The 20,221-nt window shown below is 38.0% G+C and overlaps 1 protein-coding gene across 2 annotated transcripts in view; it reads right to left on the bottom strand.

Annotated features, from left to right (window-relative positions):
• Nucleotides 1-20,221, bottom strand: part of FBXO11 (F-box protein 11) — a 70,911-nt gene that overhangs the window by 30,847 nt on the left and 19,843 nt on the right. For both annotated transcript variants that reach the window (XM_071423297.1, XM_071423302.1), the window contains exons 2-3: nt 5,086-5,213; nt 4,887-4,968 (exon numbers count right to left, since the gene is read on the bottom strand). In XM_071423297.1, coding sequence (XP_071279398.1) covers nt 4,887-4,968; nt 5,086-5,213 — 210 coding nt within the window. The remainder of the gene's footprint in view (nt 1-4,886; nt 4,969-5,085; nt 5,214-20,221) is intronic.

Genomic DNA, 20,221 nt, shown 5'->3' with positions numbered 1-20,221 from the left:
GCCTTCAGCATCCTCTCTATGATCCTAAAGGCACAGCCACACAGAGCAGCTTCCAAAGTTTAGAGCATTTGTATGCAAGGCATTCAGAGTTTGTGCCTGCTAAATTCACAGCACAACTACATCCATGTAATCATGTAATGCCCCTCACATCAGATTTTCTTAGCACCTGAGCCTAAGGAGCAACAAGACTGTCATTTTGGCTGCTACAAGAAGCCTACTGAAGTGACCTTAAGGAAGATGACCTACTAAATACGAGGGAATAACATTCTGAAAAATAACATCCATGTGAGATTTCACATATAAACAAAACAAACTGCCCCAGGATTCCCCTGGGCAAGACAGCACAAATAAATGTTATTTTCAGCTGTAAGATGGAGAAGACAGAAACTGCAGGCACCAAACTGTGACTTTTTTACCCCACCTTAAACTGGGGTCTGCAGATCATATCACCAGAACCTGTGTACTGTGACAGAAGTGATTTTTCCAGGGTGTCATGCTTACACCTCCGATCAGACCACGTAGAAGAAATTCTGAAATATTCCTTAGATTGCAGCACCTTCCCTGAAAGCGTTCCTTTTTGTGCCATCCTGTGAATGCCCCCTTAGTGATTCCAGAGTGCCAATTTCACCTCAGATGCCAGAGATGCACTTTATGTATTGATGTATTTATGCAGTTGACAGCTGCTCACAGCAGTATCACAGTTTACAGCCCTCAACTATAGGTATGTGCCACTTCAATCCAACAAAAATCTATGCTGTGCCAAAGTGGTAAGGGTCACCACTCCACATGCCCACAGCTACTTGCTCCCACAGCATCCTATTTCTCCTCTAGATTTTTATGATCAGCTCCTTGCTTTAATCCATTGCAAGCTACAGAACTGCTAGCATGGGGCACAGGGAAAGAAAAAGGAATGAATACCCAGAAGTTGGCCAAGACAGTTCTCTTCTGCAACAGCATTAATGGCAGACTACAAAATTATTTTTATTCAAGAAAAAACAAAACAAAACAAAGCCTTATGAGCCAGGCTGAATCCAGTAAGTTGGTAAAACTTACAAAATGCAAGTAGTCTGGAAAGGCCTTCTGCTCAAGAAACACCTGGGGGGGGGCTGAAGCCTGAAGAGCTTAACAGCAGCCAGTAAGGGAACATGGTTGTACATCACCAAAAAACGTTACATGCATTATCAATGCTGGTTAAAAAAAAAAAATTATCAATGGTTTTTAAAAAGGTTTTTTTCCACTGGAAGTATAAAGGGTCAAACAGGCAGGAGCAGTTTGTTCTACAGTCCTAATTACTCTTGAAATGCATCACAAGATAATTGGACATTGCTTCTGAATTAAGATTTTTCTGGTAGCTTTCCAGTTAGATGTAGTCTTCTACTGCCTTACTGAAAGCTGAAATCTTATACTGCAGATGCAAAACAATGAATCTTCCCAAGATTTCCGAGACCTGTCTTCTCCTTTTAACACAAATCCCTGAGGCATACAGTTACTTCCAGAAACAAATTGCAGGTTTTTTTCTTCCTTTATCTATGTTAGGACCTTGAATAATTTTTTCTTGAATGGAGAAGTTCATTAACACGGTGCCTTCCCACTGCTCCAAACTTCATACTCCTGTTTTCTTCCCTATGCTCGATTTCAAAATCAAAATTGAAATCCAGATGTGTTTCCTTATTGCAAGGGACAAGGAGCAACTTTGAGAAAGTGTCAAAACACTTGAAATAAAAATAATAATAAAAGTTTTAAAGCCTCAATTAACCTTCTTGCCCCTGCAATTTTTCAAGTTGCATTTACTTGGAAACCTAGGCAGTGCATTCAAAATGAAGATGATGATTTTACCGGTGTTTGCTATCCTCACTCAGCTTTATTCAAAATCTTGTAGAAGTGAGCAATTTCATTTAAATTGCCCTTCTGCTCAATTAAGCAGGGGTTGATTTAAGATTTCTCCACTCAAATCACTGATACAGTGATTACCAAGTGAAATTCTCCAGTATAATTTGAAAAAGCTAATTTGCCTCTTAATGTGAAGACTTCTCTGTATCCAAGAGAGACCAACATGCTTTTGTTCTATAAATCCACACTTCACATCCTGGATATCTTTTAGTAATGTGTCAAAGCAAGGATGTAATCAATGTGTTCTTCCTCTCAGTTTACAAAAATGAGCCAAAACAGTTTTAAAAGGCTTGTCTGGCCACCGGATCAGAAGCATTTATATGTTCCTACTCCTGACACTTCCATGCCTATTGATGAAGTCAAGGTAATGGACAAAATGCATACTCATATTAGAAGAACCCCAACCAGTTTTCCAAATAAGTGTCAAAACCAGGCAAGAGTAAAAATAAAAATGAAGTGTGAGAGGTCATCATCAATCTTTATCTTTGCCCTACTCTAAGCTGACAGTTGAACTATTTATAATTTAGTAAGTTTTACTATACTGCACATCTGAAAGTCAGAAACACAACTAGTTATGTCATTCAGTTTCCACAGGATATTCACAAAGCTAATTCAGTTTCAGTTTTGATCATTTAGCTGATAGGGACTAGCAAAGTAATACCAAGACAAAGAGCAGGGAAAGCTGCCTGAAAGTGAATTTCCTTCTTTGTACAAAGACAAAGAATGCCATCCCAAGAATCCAAAAGTGTAAATTATGTCTTATATGGTTGCCTTTTTTGTCCATTTTAGTGGAGAAGATGGAGACAAATTCTTTTGCTCCACAGGGATGTATTTAGTAAAAATCTTTTCTTCTTAAGAAGCAGAAATATGTCAGAAACATAGCATGTATTGTTCTTGGGAAAGGATCCTAGGAAATCAATAGGAAAAGAAAAAAAATCAATTTAAAAAGTCAGTAAGTTCTGTAAACTTATGCATGTTCCTAGTGTACAAAACAATCAGTGTGTGAGCCAGTAACCTCAAGTCTCAGAATGTACTGCAAATCTATAGTTCAGTGAAAAGAGAAATTTAAAATAGCAGCACTCCCAGCAGAACTAACTCTGAAATCTGTATTAAAATACACGTTTTTCCGACTCCTGGCTCCACTCCAGTTGGAAACTCTAGTTGACTGGCATTTCTCCTTTCAACTTCACTGAATTTTCCTCCACTCAGAGTCTGTACAACAAGGAATGGTTTTCCACCAAGAAATCTTCCTGTATTTCTAGTCCCTTGCCATCGTTTAATCTGCAGGTCTAAAATAAACACGTGTACAGCTCAGATGACAATACACAGTCACCACTCATGACAATCCAAGAAGCCTCACACCCACAACTCAGTTACAATAGCTATCATTACCTATGCCAACAAAAAGACATGAGGTGAAGGGGACTGTGTGTTAAAATAAATCTCACCAGAATCAACATTTGAAAAAAATTTAGAGGAATCTCTTAGAAATTCAACAGGGAGAATAAAAAATAACTGTCACCCATACTGGGAAAGAGATTAATAGAAAATGGTTTGAGGAGGACACTCCTTTCTTACATTGCAACTGGTTTGAACATGTTCTTAAAAGTAAAATTGTAAAATCACTGTTTACAGTGATTCCTCTGTCAATTCCATGCTGGAGGAGCCTCCACAATCCCCACATGAGCTCAAGAATCTAACAAATGGAATGCACAGTGAAAGTGTGCAGAATTCCTCAGGAAATCAGTGTCATTCATGTTGGAAAGTTACACACTTTCACTAAAGAAATGGGGAGAGTAAAAGCACAACGACAAACACAGCAAAGAGTGAAAGAAATGGAAGAAAAACCTAAGAAATGTCAAGAGAAACAAAGTCTGTGACAAGACAATTCTGCACAAAGCTCCAGAGAGCAAATCAGGAAATGAATCAACGAAAAATGACACAGGGTTATGTCCAATTGGTTCTGGCTATTTCAAAAATATAAATCTGAAGTTAAATGGTTCTTAAACAGCTGCTGAAGTTAGAGAGTTGATCAAAGAGGGGGAGAATAAAACAAAGGGGGAAAAGGACAAAAAAGGACAACAAACTATGCTATGGAGAAAATGAGAAGCCAGAAAGAGCAGACCTCAACAGAAGACATGAAAACAGACCCAAAGTCTTGTGCCAGCTGCTCAGCTTTAATTCACAATATTAAGGGAGACATGGACTAAAAAAAACAGAAGCAAGAAAAGCAGGAGAAACCACATCGATGGGAGTTGGCAAGCGCTGGTGTTGATTTTCCAGGCAAAAGTGACAGCAGATCTCCTGGAACTGAAGAGTGTGTCAGGAGACAAAAAATAATAGAAGCAGAGAGACTGAAAAACTACACAGAAAAGAGAACAAGAAGGGGGTGTATGCCTGTATACATCTGCAAAGTGTGTGCACACAAATAAAATACACACAATACAGTTACATACACATGTACCAGATGTGTGTTTATCATACAACGTACATTTACTGTAGATGTGTGCAAAAACCTCCATACATTATGTATGCAGGTATATCTGGTTTTTATTTACAAACACACCAGGTCTCTCCCTCTCTCCACAATGAAGTGCTATGGTGACATATCCAGACTACCCCTAAAAATGCAATGGAACAATGCCATCAATATGAGAAATGGTAATTAAGCACTGCAGTATTATTGCTCCTAGCAGCAGCTTAGGTACAACTACACAGCACTATGAGAATAAAAAAAAACAAACCAAAACATACCTGCAATGAAGCAGACAGAACAAAGGATCAGAATCAAAAAATTCTGATTAAAACCATGCTACCAAATTTCAACATCAGAACAAGCCTGGAGTTTTGTTTTGGTATTTTTTCCCCACTACTGTTTCTTAGTTGGAGAATACACAGAAAAATAGTTTAGGGACAATCTGCGTGGGAGAATGTGTGACATTAAAATGTCTCTAACTCCTTCTCCCTTGCCCTTTTTTTTGCACAAAAGTTATTACCTGATAAATCCTGGGATTTCCCAGATACTCTAGCACGTTTTGCTCGGTGACCAAAGTTTTCAGTAGCTGAAGTAGAGGCACCCTTTAATAAAATAAATTAGAATTAGTGCAGTCATTAGATAACTTAAGAAAAATACTAACTAGTTTCATATTCTTGAAACAGTAACCCTTGCTGTACAATTAAACACAAAGAAGTTACCTCCATACTGCTCTTCGTAGGACAAGCTGTTCTTTTAGGTAGAAGAGTTTTTCTGCGAAGTTGGTACGGGCTGTTTTGTGCACCAGGACCTGATTCTTCTGCAACCATATCTGCAGGTACATCATCATCTGCAAACAAAAAAAGAAATTTGATACTTGGAATTGTAGTTTTGCTTTATACCAGGGAAATGCTACAGAAATTTTCAGGCAAGTACATAATCAGAAGGGTGGGGAGGAAGTGCTAGAGAGCAGAGTACTTCTAGTAAAAAAAAAAAAGGTCAGAATATCACAGCATACAAATCTAAGTTCCTTCATGTGTACTTTCTCCATACACACACAGCAGCTACACCAAAGCAGATTAACAAAAAGCAAAAACCGAGACTTTTGGTTTCTCTGTAAGTATTTAATTCACTATGCTAACTCAATCACCTCATTACTTCAAATTTTTTACCTAACACAATCAGCAGAACGAGGAACGCTGAAGTGTCAATTATTAACTAAATGTTATCAAGAAATCCTTTAGTAAACATAGCACTTAGTACAAAACTCAAGACTGACTTTTCCTCAAACATTTTGGGAACAGCTTAGGCCAGCACACAAAAGCTTCTGTAAAATGGAGGCAGCTTTAAATACATACATTCTCTTCACCTAAATTACACTTGAAAAAGTAAGAGCATATTTTCTCCATGCCCTTTAAAAAAGAAGTGCAGAAAGTGTCATGAGTATAATTCTAAAGGCTTTGATTCATTAGTTTCAATTTTCCCTGTTCATATATTTATGGAACATACTTGAAACAAGCAAGAAATAATTACTCATCACTGCATGCCCTATAACTAACATTACATTATAAAGCTGCAAGAATTTTAAAAAGGCCAGAACAAAAAGCATCTAGAAAATAAATTAAACCAACTCCACTTAAGAAAAATATATACTTTCTGCAGATGCTTAACTGTGAGAAAACAATTCTGCATTTCCTTTCCATTTTAATTGTCTTTTTCTTCTTAAGCTGGGCAAAATGAGATGTGAAAATAATAGCCATAAAAGCAATGCCACAGAGCCAGCAGTTTTCCTGAATACATTAGGTTGAAGAGACTAATGTAAAAAAAAACCAAAACAACACAACACAAAAAAGAACCCAATATGCCACCAATAAAACTCCCAATACTAAAGCAGTCTGTTTGAAAAACAAAGCAATGCAATTCTGAAGTGACTCATGCACATTTCAAAATCTTAATCTCATGATTTTCCTAAGGGTTTCTGGTTTGGGGTTTTTGATCATAAATTACAAAACATTGTGCTTATATTGGATTATACATACCATGCAGCCTGAGCTGCTACATCAGTGAAAAAAAGCCACCAAAACCCCAAACTGTTTTTCCCCTTCCTTAGCAGGTATTTATAAATGGCAACCTTGCCATGAACCATTAGAGATCACAACACTGCCACAAGATCCAAATAGAGGACAGAAGCTGTGCAAAGATGAAGTTCACTGGTGATGCGTACACCTCCACACAGGCTCTCAGAGCAATACAGGAGAGCTTCATCAGCTCATTAATCCACCTGAAAATTAACCTGCAAGTACCTCCATGATCAGCCTTCAGCCAGCCCAACAGCTGGTGCAGCTCAGCACAGCCACAAGACCACATATCTGGGAAGAACCACCAACAGCACAGCTCTTAAGGACAGAAATGAACTGTGAAATTTCTATCAAGACCCACCACTTTTTAAAAGAGAGCCACCTCCAAAACTTCAGCTGGAAGCTGGCTCACACTCCCTGCCTGCTGCTTCCCAGGTACACCTCACATCTGATCACTTCACTACCTAGGAAGGATAAGTATTTATGAATTCTGCAAAAAGCCTAAAGAACACTGATAGATGAACTGCAGTGAATTTTCCTGTGAAGGCATGCCTGGCCCAGCGTGGGGATCACTGCCTGTGGGAGGGCAGTGACCTCAGAGCAGACTCAGTGCACACTCACAGCTCAGTCACTCGGTTTTACCCGTTTCCTTGCATCTCTGATGGAAAACACTCTCTCAATTAACAAGGCAGGCAGCAGACAGAAGCTGCTACAGGAGAGCTCCCAGCCTTGCCTGGCACACCAGAGCAGAAAAGCAGCCGTGGGTGTGAAGCAGGCCCTGCCAGCAGGAATTCAGGCACCATCACCAGCCCCACAGCAAAACACCCAAATGTACTCAGACACTGCAGCAGGGATCGATTCTGCAGCCCTTGTTTCTATTTTAGATTTGATACAGTAATTATGATTACTGTCACTAATATCCCCCAGAAACTACCTGGGGACTTCAAGCATGGTGTCTCAAGCTCCCCCTGCTCCCCCCTATTTTGCATTGAAGACCCAAGATGACTGTCAGAACAGCTGGGATTTTCCCCCAGCTCTGGACGGTCAGTACAATGGTTCAAAATTGCCACATGAAATACAGCAACAGCATAATAAGCAAAAATAACAGGGGGAAAAAATAGAAAGCAAAGCAGAGAATTTTGTTCTCTCAGTAGGTGATGGAAAGGGCAGAGATAAAATCCAGTCAGGTCCTCAGAACACCACCCATAGAGGCCAGAAAGGAGAGAAATATTACTGCTGGAAAGAGACAGCAGAAGCCTGTGGGGTAAAACGGAAGGAAAGGTCAGTTTGGCTGAAACACTGAAGGACTGGCTAAGCAGAACAGAAATATATTCATATTCTTGCAGTGTGTCCTACTAAAAGATTGCTCTTCCAGCACAGATGACAATAAGGGATATGCACACACTCCCAGCAGGCACCAGAAGAATTAAAATCTTCCTTTTTCCATCTGAACACCAAGGAAGACAAGGGAAGGGTACTGTGATGTCTCTCACCAGCAGTTTTTGCCACACTTCTGAGGGGCTTCTGCATGAATTTCTGACACTTCAGGACTAACAACTGATCCTATTTTTCCAGATGCAGCCTGTGTAGTTACTGCCAAGTGAAACAGTACCAGGGAACCTGAAGGCCTTGGGTGACCTCTTTGAGCAATAGCCTTGGTGCTTGGTTTTAGCCTTCCAGATGCTCCCTGAAAGCCCTGAGCAGACTAAGGCAGCTACACTGGGAGCCTTCAGAGAGATGCTGCTCACAAAGTAATACTTCTTCAACACTGCACACTGCCCTTCCCTGAGCAAAAAACTCTTAAATCAGACTGCCACAGCTCTGTTTTGAAAATCCTTCCCTAAAAAACACTTCAACATACATCTGCTTTAGAGCAGAAATATCTGTTTTAAAATACAGTGTCTCCAAAATATTTTGAAAAACCCTATTTTAAAATGTAACAGTATCAGGCAGTAACACACATAAAAAGCATTATAATCACATTTGTTGATGATAGAAGCATAAAAGTCAATAAACAAATTTGGAAGAGTGCGTGTGTAGTATTAATATCATCATACAAACACCTGCTGAAATGACTGCCAGATGCTGTCACAGTTTCAACCAAGTCAGTATGTTTGCAGTTTTTAAGAGATTAAATTAAGCTGAGTCTGCTCTCAAATAAAAATATTTACCCAAATATTTTACACCAATTATATTGTACAGTAATTTAAAATAATTTCAAATAAAATCATGTTTACTGAACTTTGTGACTCTGACAGGTCAAAACCTAAATTTAAATTAAGAATTATCTCATCTGATAGTTCAAAATGACTCATGAACCTGAAGTGTAACACTATAAGCTTTAAGACCCACAAAAGACCAAAAAGAACAAATACCTTCAGGAGGAAAAGAAGAAAAATCTGCCATTCTAGCAACTACTGTCAGGAGTGCTTTGTATTTCCACAGATGCTGTGGAAGTGAGTAGATTAAAATAGAGAAAAATAAAATTATACAACTGATTTCTTTTGTTTCATGAAGACATAAGTTACAGAGAAGTAACAAAGTGCTGTCAAGAGCTATATATTAAAAAATATACACACCTAGGTCACTTCTAGAAAAAAATTATCATGTTTCAAAACAGATGCATGTGGTTTCGTTTCTACCTTATATGCGTTCAGATAATATTTCCAAAAAACACTGTTAATATAATTGACAACTGTAAGGTTGATAAATTCTTCAAAATTAAAAGAAAAAAAAGCTTTAAATTCCCCCAATAGACTCATCATAAAATAGAAACAGTAGGAAGAGGATCCCAAAGAAGGCAGCTCATACACTAACCTGGAGTGTTTGATCATTTAAGTTTTTACTCTTATTTTTGTGCTGGTTTTCTCTACCTTCCTCAAACGGGGCAGGAGGAACAAAACCAACCAACCAAAAAGATTTGCAGTCAGGAGAAGGAGAGTCCTGGGGGTGGCAGATATTTCCAAACAGACACAGCACTGAAATTGCTCCTGCAGGCTGGGGGAAAAGCTGGTGAGAAATCCAACCAACTCGTTTTCAGACAGGAAAATCCATATCAAATTGAGAGTATATCTAGAAGAGCAGCTCTGAAAAATGAAGTTAATCCATACTGAACCTATTAGAATGAAGACATGATTCATCTTGCCTATCAAACACATTTTAACAGGAAGAGTTAATTAATAAACAGTGTTTTAAGTAGAACCAGTACAACTTCAGAACGAAATAATAAATTATTAAAACAAAAAAAAATCCAAAACTGTCTATCTTCATAACTAGAAGAAAACACAAACTAAGCAACTAGAATGTTAACTGATACAACTCATTTGTTCTGGATTGACCTCATCTTGCCATAAATCTGGCAAAACCCATATCAAGTATCCTGCCAGCCTGTGAGATGACAGCCCCAAGAACTTGACTGGATCCACTTCTAGATTAGCTCAAAATTCTAACAGAGAAAAGAGGATGACACAAATTTAAAGGAGTAGAGAGGAAGGAACCCCCAACAGAGCTAACAATGAAGGCAAATGACTTACAGAGCAGAGATTCAAGGCAGTTCTGTATTTGCACTTACGGCAACATCTCTGCAACAAACTGCTGCCCGAAAAAACCAAGCAAACACACCCACTCACCATTTTTCTTTAAGGAGCAAATCTCTGGGAGTGAGCTGTTAAATAAATGCATGTATCAGTAGTGTGACTGACACTCATCCTGTGTCCTTGAAAACATTCCTAACAAGTGGCTGACACCTGAAAGCAGATACAGCACCAAAACATTAAAGATACTGAATATAGAATTTGCACATACTACTCTGTATCTCAGAGCAAAGGTTTCTCACACCAGTGGAAGCTTACACGTTGATTCCAGGCAGCATTTAAGGATTAGTTTAAATTATGGATGGCTTAAGGTTGCTTTTGAAATGGAGACTATTTTCTTTTGAGAGCTGTCTGAGGACCTCTGAAGAGAAAAAAAACCACTAGCTAGGAATATCACAAAAAAAGCAAGTGCACCCCCAGAAACCCCTACCCAAAGCTAACAAAACTCCTACAAAATTGAGAAAGATGACATGCAAAGTTCACAGAGCTCAGATCCAACACATCCTAAAGGCAGGAGCATTGTGGTGGTCCTTTACAGTCAAATTTCACAGTGGACTTGGAAAAACAAAAGGTCCATAAGAAACAGGAGGCATGTATACAGCCACTCCATTTTATGCTGAATGTCAAAAACATGGTATTAAAATAGGTAGCTGCAAACTCATTTGTTACTATTATCAGAGACTTTAATAAATACTGTGATATATTTTTAAATTATAATGGAAAGAAACCCAGCAGCATTTTTCAAGCATTATCTAGAGCAGCTCAGCTCACAAAAAGGTAAAATCTAAAAGGTAGTATTTTGTATCTGGTTCTGATGGCACTGCTCAAGGAGAAGGATTAACCTCTGACTGGAGACAAAGCTGTTTGGAACTGGAAGAGATCCTGCAAGAAAAAGATTCTGAGTCAGAACTGCTACTCAGAGTAGCAGGCTCTCAGACTGCAAAGGGGACAGACCTAACATTAAAAATGTATGTTTTCTTAAAGACTACAGAAAGATCAGACTTCCTGAATGCCATATGGAATAAAGAGATTCTGCCTTCTGGGAAGCAACAACCAGACACAATAACCATTACTGACTACTGGAATATTTTAAATATACATACAATTTCTTACTGGCAATAAACCAAAGATATACAACAATATGCAAAGCACACTGTAGCTTGTAACAGTTTATCAAATAAACAAAAATTGTGTGGAATACTTTGAAATTTTCCTGTATGAGATTTATTTCTTAAATTCAAAGAGGGGGGAAAATTATGCTTAAACCATAAGTCACAGTACTTGTACAGAGCAATATTTAAGAAACACACACACCACACCACCTTCCACCCAAAGAATCAAACAGTACTTTTTTCTGCATTTACATTTTAAGCTTTTAAATATCAATACCTAAACAAGACATCTTATTACTCTCTCTGGAAATAGGTCGTGCAGTCATGATGGCCTAAAAAGAATAAGAATAGATCAGACACTCAAACTCTATCTGTATTTATCCAGAAGCTCATGTTATTTTTACAACATATTCAGAAGTATTTTCTAAAAGAAGAAAAGCAACTACTTCTAGCTACATAGAGAGTTTCTTAAAGCTGACGCTATTTCTCAGCATTATTCTTAGATAAAAGTTAATTTCCACAAGAAATTCTCAATAATCTGATCTTTTCTCTTCCTCATCACATTGTGAAGCCCACTGCAACAATCCTCACACAGGTCACTCACACCAGACAGAGACACCACCCCCCCAATGGTCTGCTGGGGCAGCTGGCACCCCCAAAATGCTGCACAGGAAAGCATGCTTTACACAGCAAGGTAAAAACTTAAATTCTTAGAGCTGACACAAAACAGACTAATACAAAAGGAGACAAATGGGAAAGATACACTGGCTGCAAGCCCAAAACTTGTCCTCATCTATATTTCTTAAAAAATTATCAGCAGTCACAAATAGCTATTCACATCTTTACACTTCTTTCCCTAGGGAGCTAACAGTCCAAAACCACCTAGCACAAAAAACATGTGTTAACACCAGTTAAAAAACCCTCCAACTACTATGAAGAATATATTCCTTTTCAAAAGCCAGAATCAAAAAGTGGTAACGAGGATTTCATGAAAAATTCTGTTTTCTTTCCACAACCATGCCCCCAAAAGAGATATTTAACATCAAGTTAAAGACTGAATTTCTAAAAAAAAAAAAAAGAAATCACTAACATGCACATTTTTATTAAGACACAGAGAATAATTGTGCAAGTACCTGCATACTTGAGCTACTTGTTAAATAACTCATTTTAGAGAGGGAAGAAAAAGACCTTTTTTTTCAAACAAGCAGCTCTAATGATCAGCACTAGAATGTAGAACTGATAAACTAGAATTAGAAGACCGATTTTATTTTCTGGTATTTTTTTAAAATGACATTGTTTTCCCAGACTGATGATAACTGTATTACAGCACCATCTATAACATTTAGCAAAGTAATAAACAACTCTCCAGGTGGCTGCTGTGCAAGTATTAAGGGAACTTCCCTCCCTGCTTAATAGGCAGCTTGACTTCTGCTCTGACAAGCTTTCATTGAGAAGGGACAAGGAACCCTTTTTGGGTGCATTCCTCATTAAGAAAGCAACACTTTCAACACTGTGGCCTTGCTGCATGGTTCCTTGGTGCTACAGTGAAAAAGCTGACCAAGGAGATTTTAAGGTTCAGAAATACAGTGCTAAGAGCCTTTCACTGTTACATTTCTGAATAACACTAAATAAAATAGACTATTACTACAAGCTGATTTTTTTTTTTGTCTATTGTATGATTATACTCAAGATTCCAAGTAGGACCAATTAAAATTTCTACCAGGCCATATAACTTCATTTGTTAGGGCAGTCAGATTACCAGTCTCAAAGGTCATCTCCCTCTCTGGCGGAAATACAGCAACTTTCATCTCATTAGAAAAGCACAGCCAGTGAGAACAATAAAAACCACTGAAATAGGTTCAAGTATTGCCACTTTATTCTAACCAAAAAGATGTTTCTGATCAATCCTCATGCTTCAACTTCAGGCAGTACTTCAAGGTGCCTGAACAAAGAGGTGAGAATGAAACCCTGTGACCACACCCTTGGGGCCTGCAAAAAATTCCAAATTCCCATTTTACCAGGAAGTAAAGTGTCTCTCAGACAGGAGGGAATTACAGATTCTCCAACAGCAACACCAAAGTCACCAGAAGGTGTAAACAGAGGAACTGTGGAATCAGTCATTGGTACTTAAAAAAAAAGGCAAATAACCCCCACCAAATCACACAAACCAATGAACAAACCATCAAAAAAAATTACCAAACCCAGAGAACTCACTTCCATGAACAATGATGTCAGTCAAATCATTGGACATTAACAGGATGAAAACCAGCCTCCAAAACTCAGGAGGTGAATGTTCTAATAAGCACATGTAAAATTACTAAGAGATAGTTATTTGTGAGGACATATTATTTCTAATAAGTACCTGAACTATGAAGCAGTTTTTTAATAAGACTAAGTCTGGATATTCTTGATACCAATAACTACAGAAAAATAATTAGAAGTTTGTGATTTCCTCTTTGTATTAACTTCTGGCAGCAATTATTTTCAGCCTCACCTCCTTTAGCACTGCTGAACTGAAGGAGGAGCAGGACACTATTCATTTTTTCTCTAGCTGAGTTTCTGATATCTTTCAAAAAATTTGGGGCAAACCCACAGTCTAGGAATGAGTAGATTCAATGAGAATGCAGAGATTTCACTTAAAGCATCCTCAATTTACACTTCAAGTTTTCTACACTCCATAATTGATCCATTTACAGGAATTTTCTGTCATCCATGGGAAACCAAGAGAAACATGGCTCCTCTTGAAAGAGCAATAAAACAACTCACAAGTCTCTTTATGAATTAACACTATTGCAGCTATGCAAGAATAACCCCTGTAAAACACCATCTCAGGGCACAATCATTTCACCCAATTTTCAGGAAATGAAAGCCTCCCACAGATTTCACTGTCATGAGCCACATCTGCAGAACGCTGTTGTAACACAGGCTGAAAAAAAAAACCCCATATCTCCTGCTACTAAGTGTAGTAGCAGATTTGGAGATACTTGCCATGCAAAGCCATCTGCCTCCTGTGGACTCTCCATGAGAAGTAACTGACATCTATCAATACATTGGCCCAGCTGAAACCTCATTACGTCAAAGAGCAGTTTTGATGAACCGTAGGAAATTCCTGGTTTAGGGCTTCAGAAATAAAAGAGCTTCTGAAATGCCTAGCATGACAAGGAAAAGCAGTCATGGATATGTCTTGCAGTGGCAAAAAGCCTAAGGAAAAAAGCAAAACCAAGATGAAAGGCCAGACAGCCCTTTCTGTGTGCTGGTTCCAAGGGGTATAGTCAGTATCATTTCCTCTAAGAAAGAAACAAAAGGAGGAAAACTATATTAATAATACTTTACAGCTTACTGGGTTTGGCTGTCTTTCTTTACTGTACCAAGCAAAGTCTCCAAGCTGACCACTAGTCTGTGAAGAAGCAGAGACACAGCAAACAGTCCAGAAGAAAAAATATGGACCCTGTAACCTTGACAGAGAGTTGGGAGGAAAACACACCTTGTGCCAGCACTCCTCACAATTCTGGATGTTCAAGAGCATGTCTCTTGAAAAAGACAATTGTGCAAACTGCAAAAGGAAAAAACTATTAATTCTGCTACATTTTTTGGCTATTTCCCCTTACTATTACACTGATATTCAACAAGCACACTGAATTCTCCTGCTGCCCTAGTACTACAATCAACACTTACACAGATTTTCACAGATGTTACAGCTGAAATGAAAAAAACAAACAAAACCCAAAAGAAACTCCAGCACATACACCCCTCAAAGAAACTGTGAAATAGCACTATAAGAACACCATAACTAACAACAGTATCCTGAAAACAGAAATACATTAACACTGGAGAGGAAAAGAAAATTGAAAATCTTTAGTTCCTGCCCAATTATTGCTCTTTAATTCACCAAAGAGACCCCTTGTCATAAGACACAGTTATTTTTAACCTTTCAAGAAAGGTTATTTAATGAAAATAATATGTACCTATAAATATATATGTGTGTGTTATTATGCCAAAGCCATGCACATATAAAAAAGGGAAAACAAGCATTTCTTATCCTTGAATTAGTCAAAAATTTGTTGTATCTAACATATGTCATAGTAAGGCTGAATTTTACAAGCCTAACTATGGCAAGGTTTTACATGCAGTCATTCATCTGATCCTTACTCTGAAAACTTCTCCATGACTGTTCCTATTATTCTGTTCCTTAAATTACCAACTCTGAGGTGCCTGTCAAGAGCAGGAAGGCATGGTTCTGTTTAGCTTCAGGGAAATAACTGAGAAAACAAAGTGTGGAACCACTGCAAGTGCCAAGTATCGTTGGGATGCAGGAGGGAAATACTCATTTGCCAACATATATGTTATTAAGATGGGTTAAGAAATCTGTCATCAAACTCTAAAACACCACTGCAATAGTCAACATCTTATTCAAAACTAAGTTTGTTAAGAGCTACAGTAAAAATAAGAAACTGCTGACAACACCAAAGACTGCAGGACTAAGGGCCTACCTAAACCCAAGCTGCTTTGAGAAAAAGTAAATCCTACACAGAGAACAACTATAATTTTTCAAACCTATTCTGGGAGATAAAGGCTAAATAGCTTTTCTACCAAGTTTTACTGTATTAATACATTATTTAAATACAAGTTGGAGAACAGGATCATCTGTTTTCCACTGCCAACATGTGTTACAAAACAAACATGAGGAAAGCTGGAAAGAAGGTTTCGTATTATATGTTCAAGGAAATTGCGGCACAGGGAGAACACTCTGTTCTTCCTTGCCCTGTAGACTAAGGATGTCTTAAACACCCCAATCCAGAAGTTACTGCTCTTGGATATCTGGAGAGGAAAAAATAATAAAATTACATCCTGATTTTATTAGAAAAACAAATGGCATCATTTTGATACATTAATGAAGTTTTTACCTTTTTTTTTTGTTTTCTCTACCTTTAAATAGAACTTTTTAAAAACCAAGTTTATTTTTACAGACATACACTTCTTTTTTCACTGTGTAAATTCTGCACACATTAAGTTATCCAGCCCATTCCACAGCACTGCATAAGCAACCACCCCTCAACACTCAGCTGGTTTTAACTTTCCTGTTTTCAACTGCAAGGAAAAACAGGCTGTCAGAGGCTGACTAAAGATGTATCTTTGCCATTAAAAGCAGTATCATGCATGAAATGCTGCATCAATGAACTTCTCAAAGCTTTTTTTAAGTAGCTATTAAATTTCCATTAGTATTTTCTATTAACACTGTCATTTCACATCATGAGGAGCTGTTAGATAGACAGATATATATATCTAACAGCTGTATATATATATATTCAAATTTCAGAAACATGTATTTAATGAACAACAACTGATTCTGATACTGATTTTGATTTCTGCTTTTGGTAAAATTTCAGTGACTAAAACACCCACAACTGTCAAGGTGTGTGGGTGGTGGTAGAGGGCAAAAAAATCTGTATTTGGCTGTTAATTATATCTTTTGGTAATTAATTACACTATTTGCAGATACATTTTTCCTGATAAATTCTGAAGTTGTAATGGCTGCAGAATTTAAGAGTTTCCAAAATGACTTTTTGCAGTGAACACTCTCAAGTTTAAAACCACAGACGATGCCCTGTAAGTGATGAACTATTTTCAATTACTGACAATTTCATTTAAAAATAAATCAAGCTTCTTTTCTTAGTATCTCTCAACTGTTTTTCTTATGGTCTCAATTTGACTAAAGATCTGTTACATTAAACAATATGGAAATGCCCATCTAAAAAAAATAAAAGGCCTTATAGATACCTCCTTTCAAAAGTAGATGCTTATTACTTCCATTTCAAATTTATTCTTAACAACATTAAGAGGAAATAAAGTTCAAGCAGGCAGAGTAAGCTTAGTCACCTGAGAGCAAGCATAGGTCAGAAAATGGAAAGAAACTACTAATTTTTTTTGTTTTGTCGAAATTGTCCAGAAATACTGACAGTTTTCAATAGGGCTGTTTTTCTTCTTCCACAGTCTTTTTATGTCTGGTCTTTTTGTATACTTACAGCAGAATCCTGAACTTTTAATTTCTTCAACAGGTCCTCCTTCTCACACACCTGAACTCCCATTTTTAGTTTCCCAAATTCTGGATATTCAGTCATTTTAAGACCAGACAGAAGGGGGGTTTTGCCATTTATTCAGTCTCCATTTTGAAGGTCTGAGCCACCACACTTCCTACAAATTTGTTATGCCTCAGTATGGTAAATTTCCATTCAAAAATGTGTTTTTAAATCATGTGCATTAACTGTAAAAGGTGTTTGAACATATGCAGCAAAAAGCAATAGGGAAACAGTATGTTTGAAGAAGAGCCCAGTAACAACAGCCCCTTCCATGCAGACTCTCACAGCCCTTCACTACACACAGTAACCCTGTGTTGTGAGCCACTGAAAGACACTGAAACAGCCATCAAAAAATAGACGCTATGCTAAAAGGCCACAAGGACCTAAAGAAGTTTTAAGAACAATGTTCTTTCTCACTATGCCAAAAAATCAAAGATAATCTAGAAGTTGCACATTAAGATGGTCAATTTTCTCTTTTTGTATCTCCACAGTTCTGTCATTACCCACTGACCTCAAGTGTTTTCTCTCAGATATCTAGACCAAGCAGTGTATTTACAGACCAGGGCACTCTGCAGAGTCAGTGGACAAAACACATGTAGAAAAAAGGGGAATCAATAAACTTCTTTTCTGGTTATTTTACCTACATTTCCCAATTATTTTTTATCCAAAGACAAATTTTTAAAAATTGAAAGACTGATTAGCAAGTATTCAAAGATGTCAAGATGTGGCATGACAGCTGCCCCATGGTGAGGCTCCCCTTCATGCCTTGACTAGTGCTGACTATCCTGCCACCCCCACATCCCCAGTGAGCCTACACAGTTTGATCTTATCCCTTTCAATAATTTTTAGTGTTGATGAAAAGTTAAACATGTACAAAATAAAAATGTAATTCTGTGTGTTTGCAGAGCTATCAAGGCATTCTTCTGGAGACAAATCTGATATATACACAAAAACACACTGTGAGAGAAGAGTCAGGGGTGTGCAGACCTGATACAGTTGTGAACACACTGATCCACCAGAACAGAAAACACCCCTTTGTTTAGCCAAACTAATTTTACTTAGTGCATCAACAGACTACATGAGTCACAATACCTTGCTGGAGAGGGCTGCCATCTCACAGTACTAATTTATTGTGGTTTTTAGGTCATCTGACTCTATCCTTAAAAAGCTGCAGGTATAAAGAGTATTAACATTAAGAAGGAACATCGTATTACAAACCAGACAGATGGCCAACAAGCCTTCAGATAAGTTCTGTATGACAAACAATCTTACAGATAATTATCTCTTCTGCAGGACAAACTGCTCAAATATTAAAACTAAAAAGAAAGACTTCCTTGGCCCAAAACACAGTGAAGAATTCACAGAGTTTACAGCTGTACACAAATAAGGTTTGTGTACAGCATTAAAGCACTGGAAGTACATAAGAAAAAGATTTCCATAAGGAGACTTTTTTCTTTTTTTGACTGTGAGGGTGACTAAACAGCAGCACAGGTTGCCTGGAGTTTGTGAAGTCTCCAAACTATGTGAGCCCTTTCTAAGATGGCCATGGCTTTGTTAATGTGGCAAAGGCAGAAGGCACCATTGGAGAACAATTCAATCACTGCTTGACTCCAGCATTCTCATCAGGTAAGGGCTCTCCCATTCCCGCTTAATATACCTACACCTGAAGTATTTGCCCTCCAGATTTCTATTACAAGGCCTTACCATTGGCCTTCACTGAAGCTCCAATCCAACTGTTTTGCTATAAAACATAAGTTTGTAGTATTTCAGCATCTCAAAAACCTCAGCCCATTTTAATTCTGCTGAGTACTCCACACTTCTAAAAATCCCAGACATGGTGACATTAGGACAGAAGACAGACCTTAGTATTTTCAACCATACACATGTAAAACTACACTGCTACATAAATGTGGATATTTTCCACACCAGTGTTACTATGTTAAGTTGTCAAATAATCTGTATCAGAATTTTGTATTTTGTCAGCAAAAATCTATTATGAAGAAATACTATTTTAAGTTAAATCAAAGCACCCCCAGCACAGCAATTTAAAGATTTGATTAGAACTGCTAAAATATAACTTGTTAAAGTAATAGAAACTGTGTCCTTCTCTTAGATTTCCGTAATTCACACATTACCATCATTCCTTCCCAACTGTCAGACTCAGTTTCATTTCATCATCATCCCGGTCCAAAGATTTGAGAGCAGAAAAACACCAGTGCTGTGTATTTTGACCAAGAGTTAAGACTGTAAAACATCCCAGGGCCCTTCTATACACTTGATCAGGCAAGTGGAACATCACCAAGTCTTTATCCATTTGTTTTTAAATAAACAGTGTTTTTGTAAAGGGACAGCAACTGATAAGGTATTAGTAACCAAAAGCTGTTTTAGAGAAGCAGCAACGTTTCTATGAAGTTGAATATTGATGATTAACTGATAGAAACATCCTTCCTTTTCAATATCTTTAATTATACGTACAGAAAAAAATTCTAAGAGGTCAGTCGCAGAGGCAATGTGCAGAAATTGTAAAGATGAGGATTCAAGCTGCTTCTCTCCTCACCTTTCCACATTAAAGACAAAAAGGTAATGAGCTATTAGTGTTTACCTGGAAGACCAGCATGAAGTAAACAAACCCCTGCCTGACTGTGTGATCTTGTTTACAGTGCTCAAACGTGGTTATAACCAAAATAAAAGCTTTGATTACAGAGCTACAGGAGAAGATTAATCCTTCACTGCTGGAGCTGAGAAAGAAGGGAAGACAAACTCCAGGACATCCCCCAGACCTTTAAGAGAATGAAGATTTCAAAATCTGCACTGCTGGGGTGGTAGCAGAGCAGGGGTGACCCCCAGCTCTGTTCAGAAGTGAAGCCCCCCAGGCACAGAGAGCTGAGCAGAGGCCATGGTCCTGAGCAGGAAGCCCTGGGCTGTGCCTGCTGGGCTCTCCCGAGGCTCAGAAAGGACTCTGGGCTATCTGCAGCAAGCTACGCTCCCTTCCTGCTCC

Source organism: Agelaius tricolor, unplaced genomic scaffold, assembly GCF_023055355.1.
Source record: "Agelaius tricolor isolate 1412-34295 unplaced genomic scaffold, bAgeTri1.0.p SCAF_1, whole genome shotgun sequence".
Lineage (NCBI taxonomy): Eukaryota > Metazoa > Chordata > Aves > Passeriformes > Icteridae > Agelaius > Agelaius tricolor.
The sequence above is the reverse complement of the archived record's forward strand: the minus strand, read 5'-3'. Positions and strand labels throughout refer to the sequence as shown.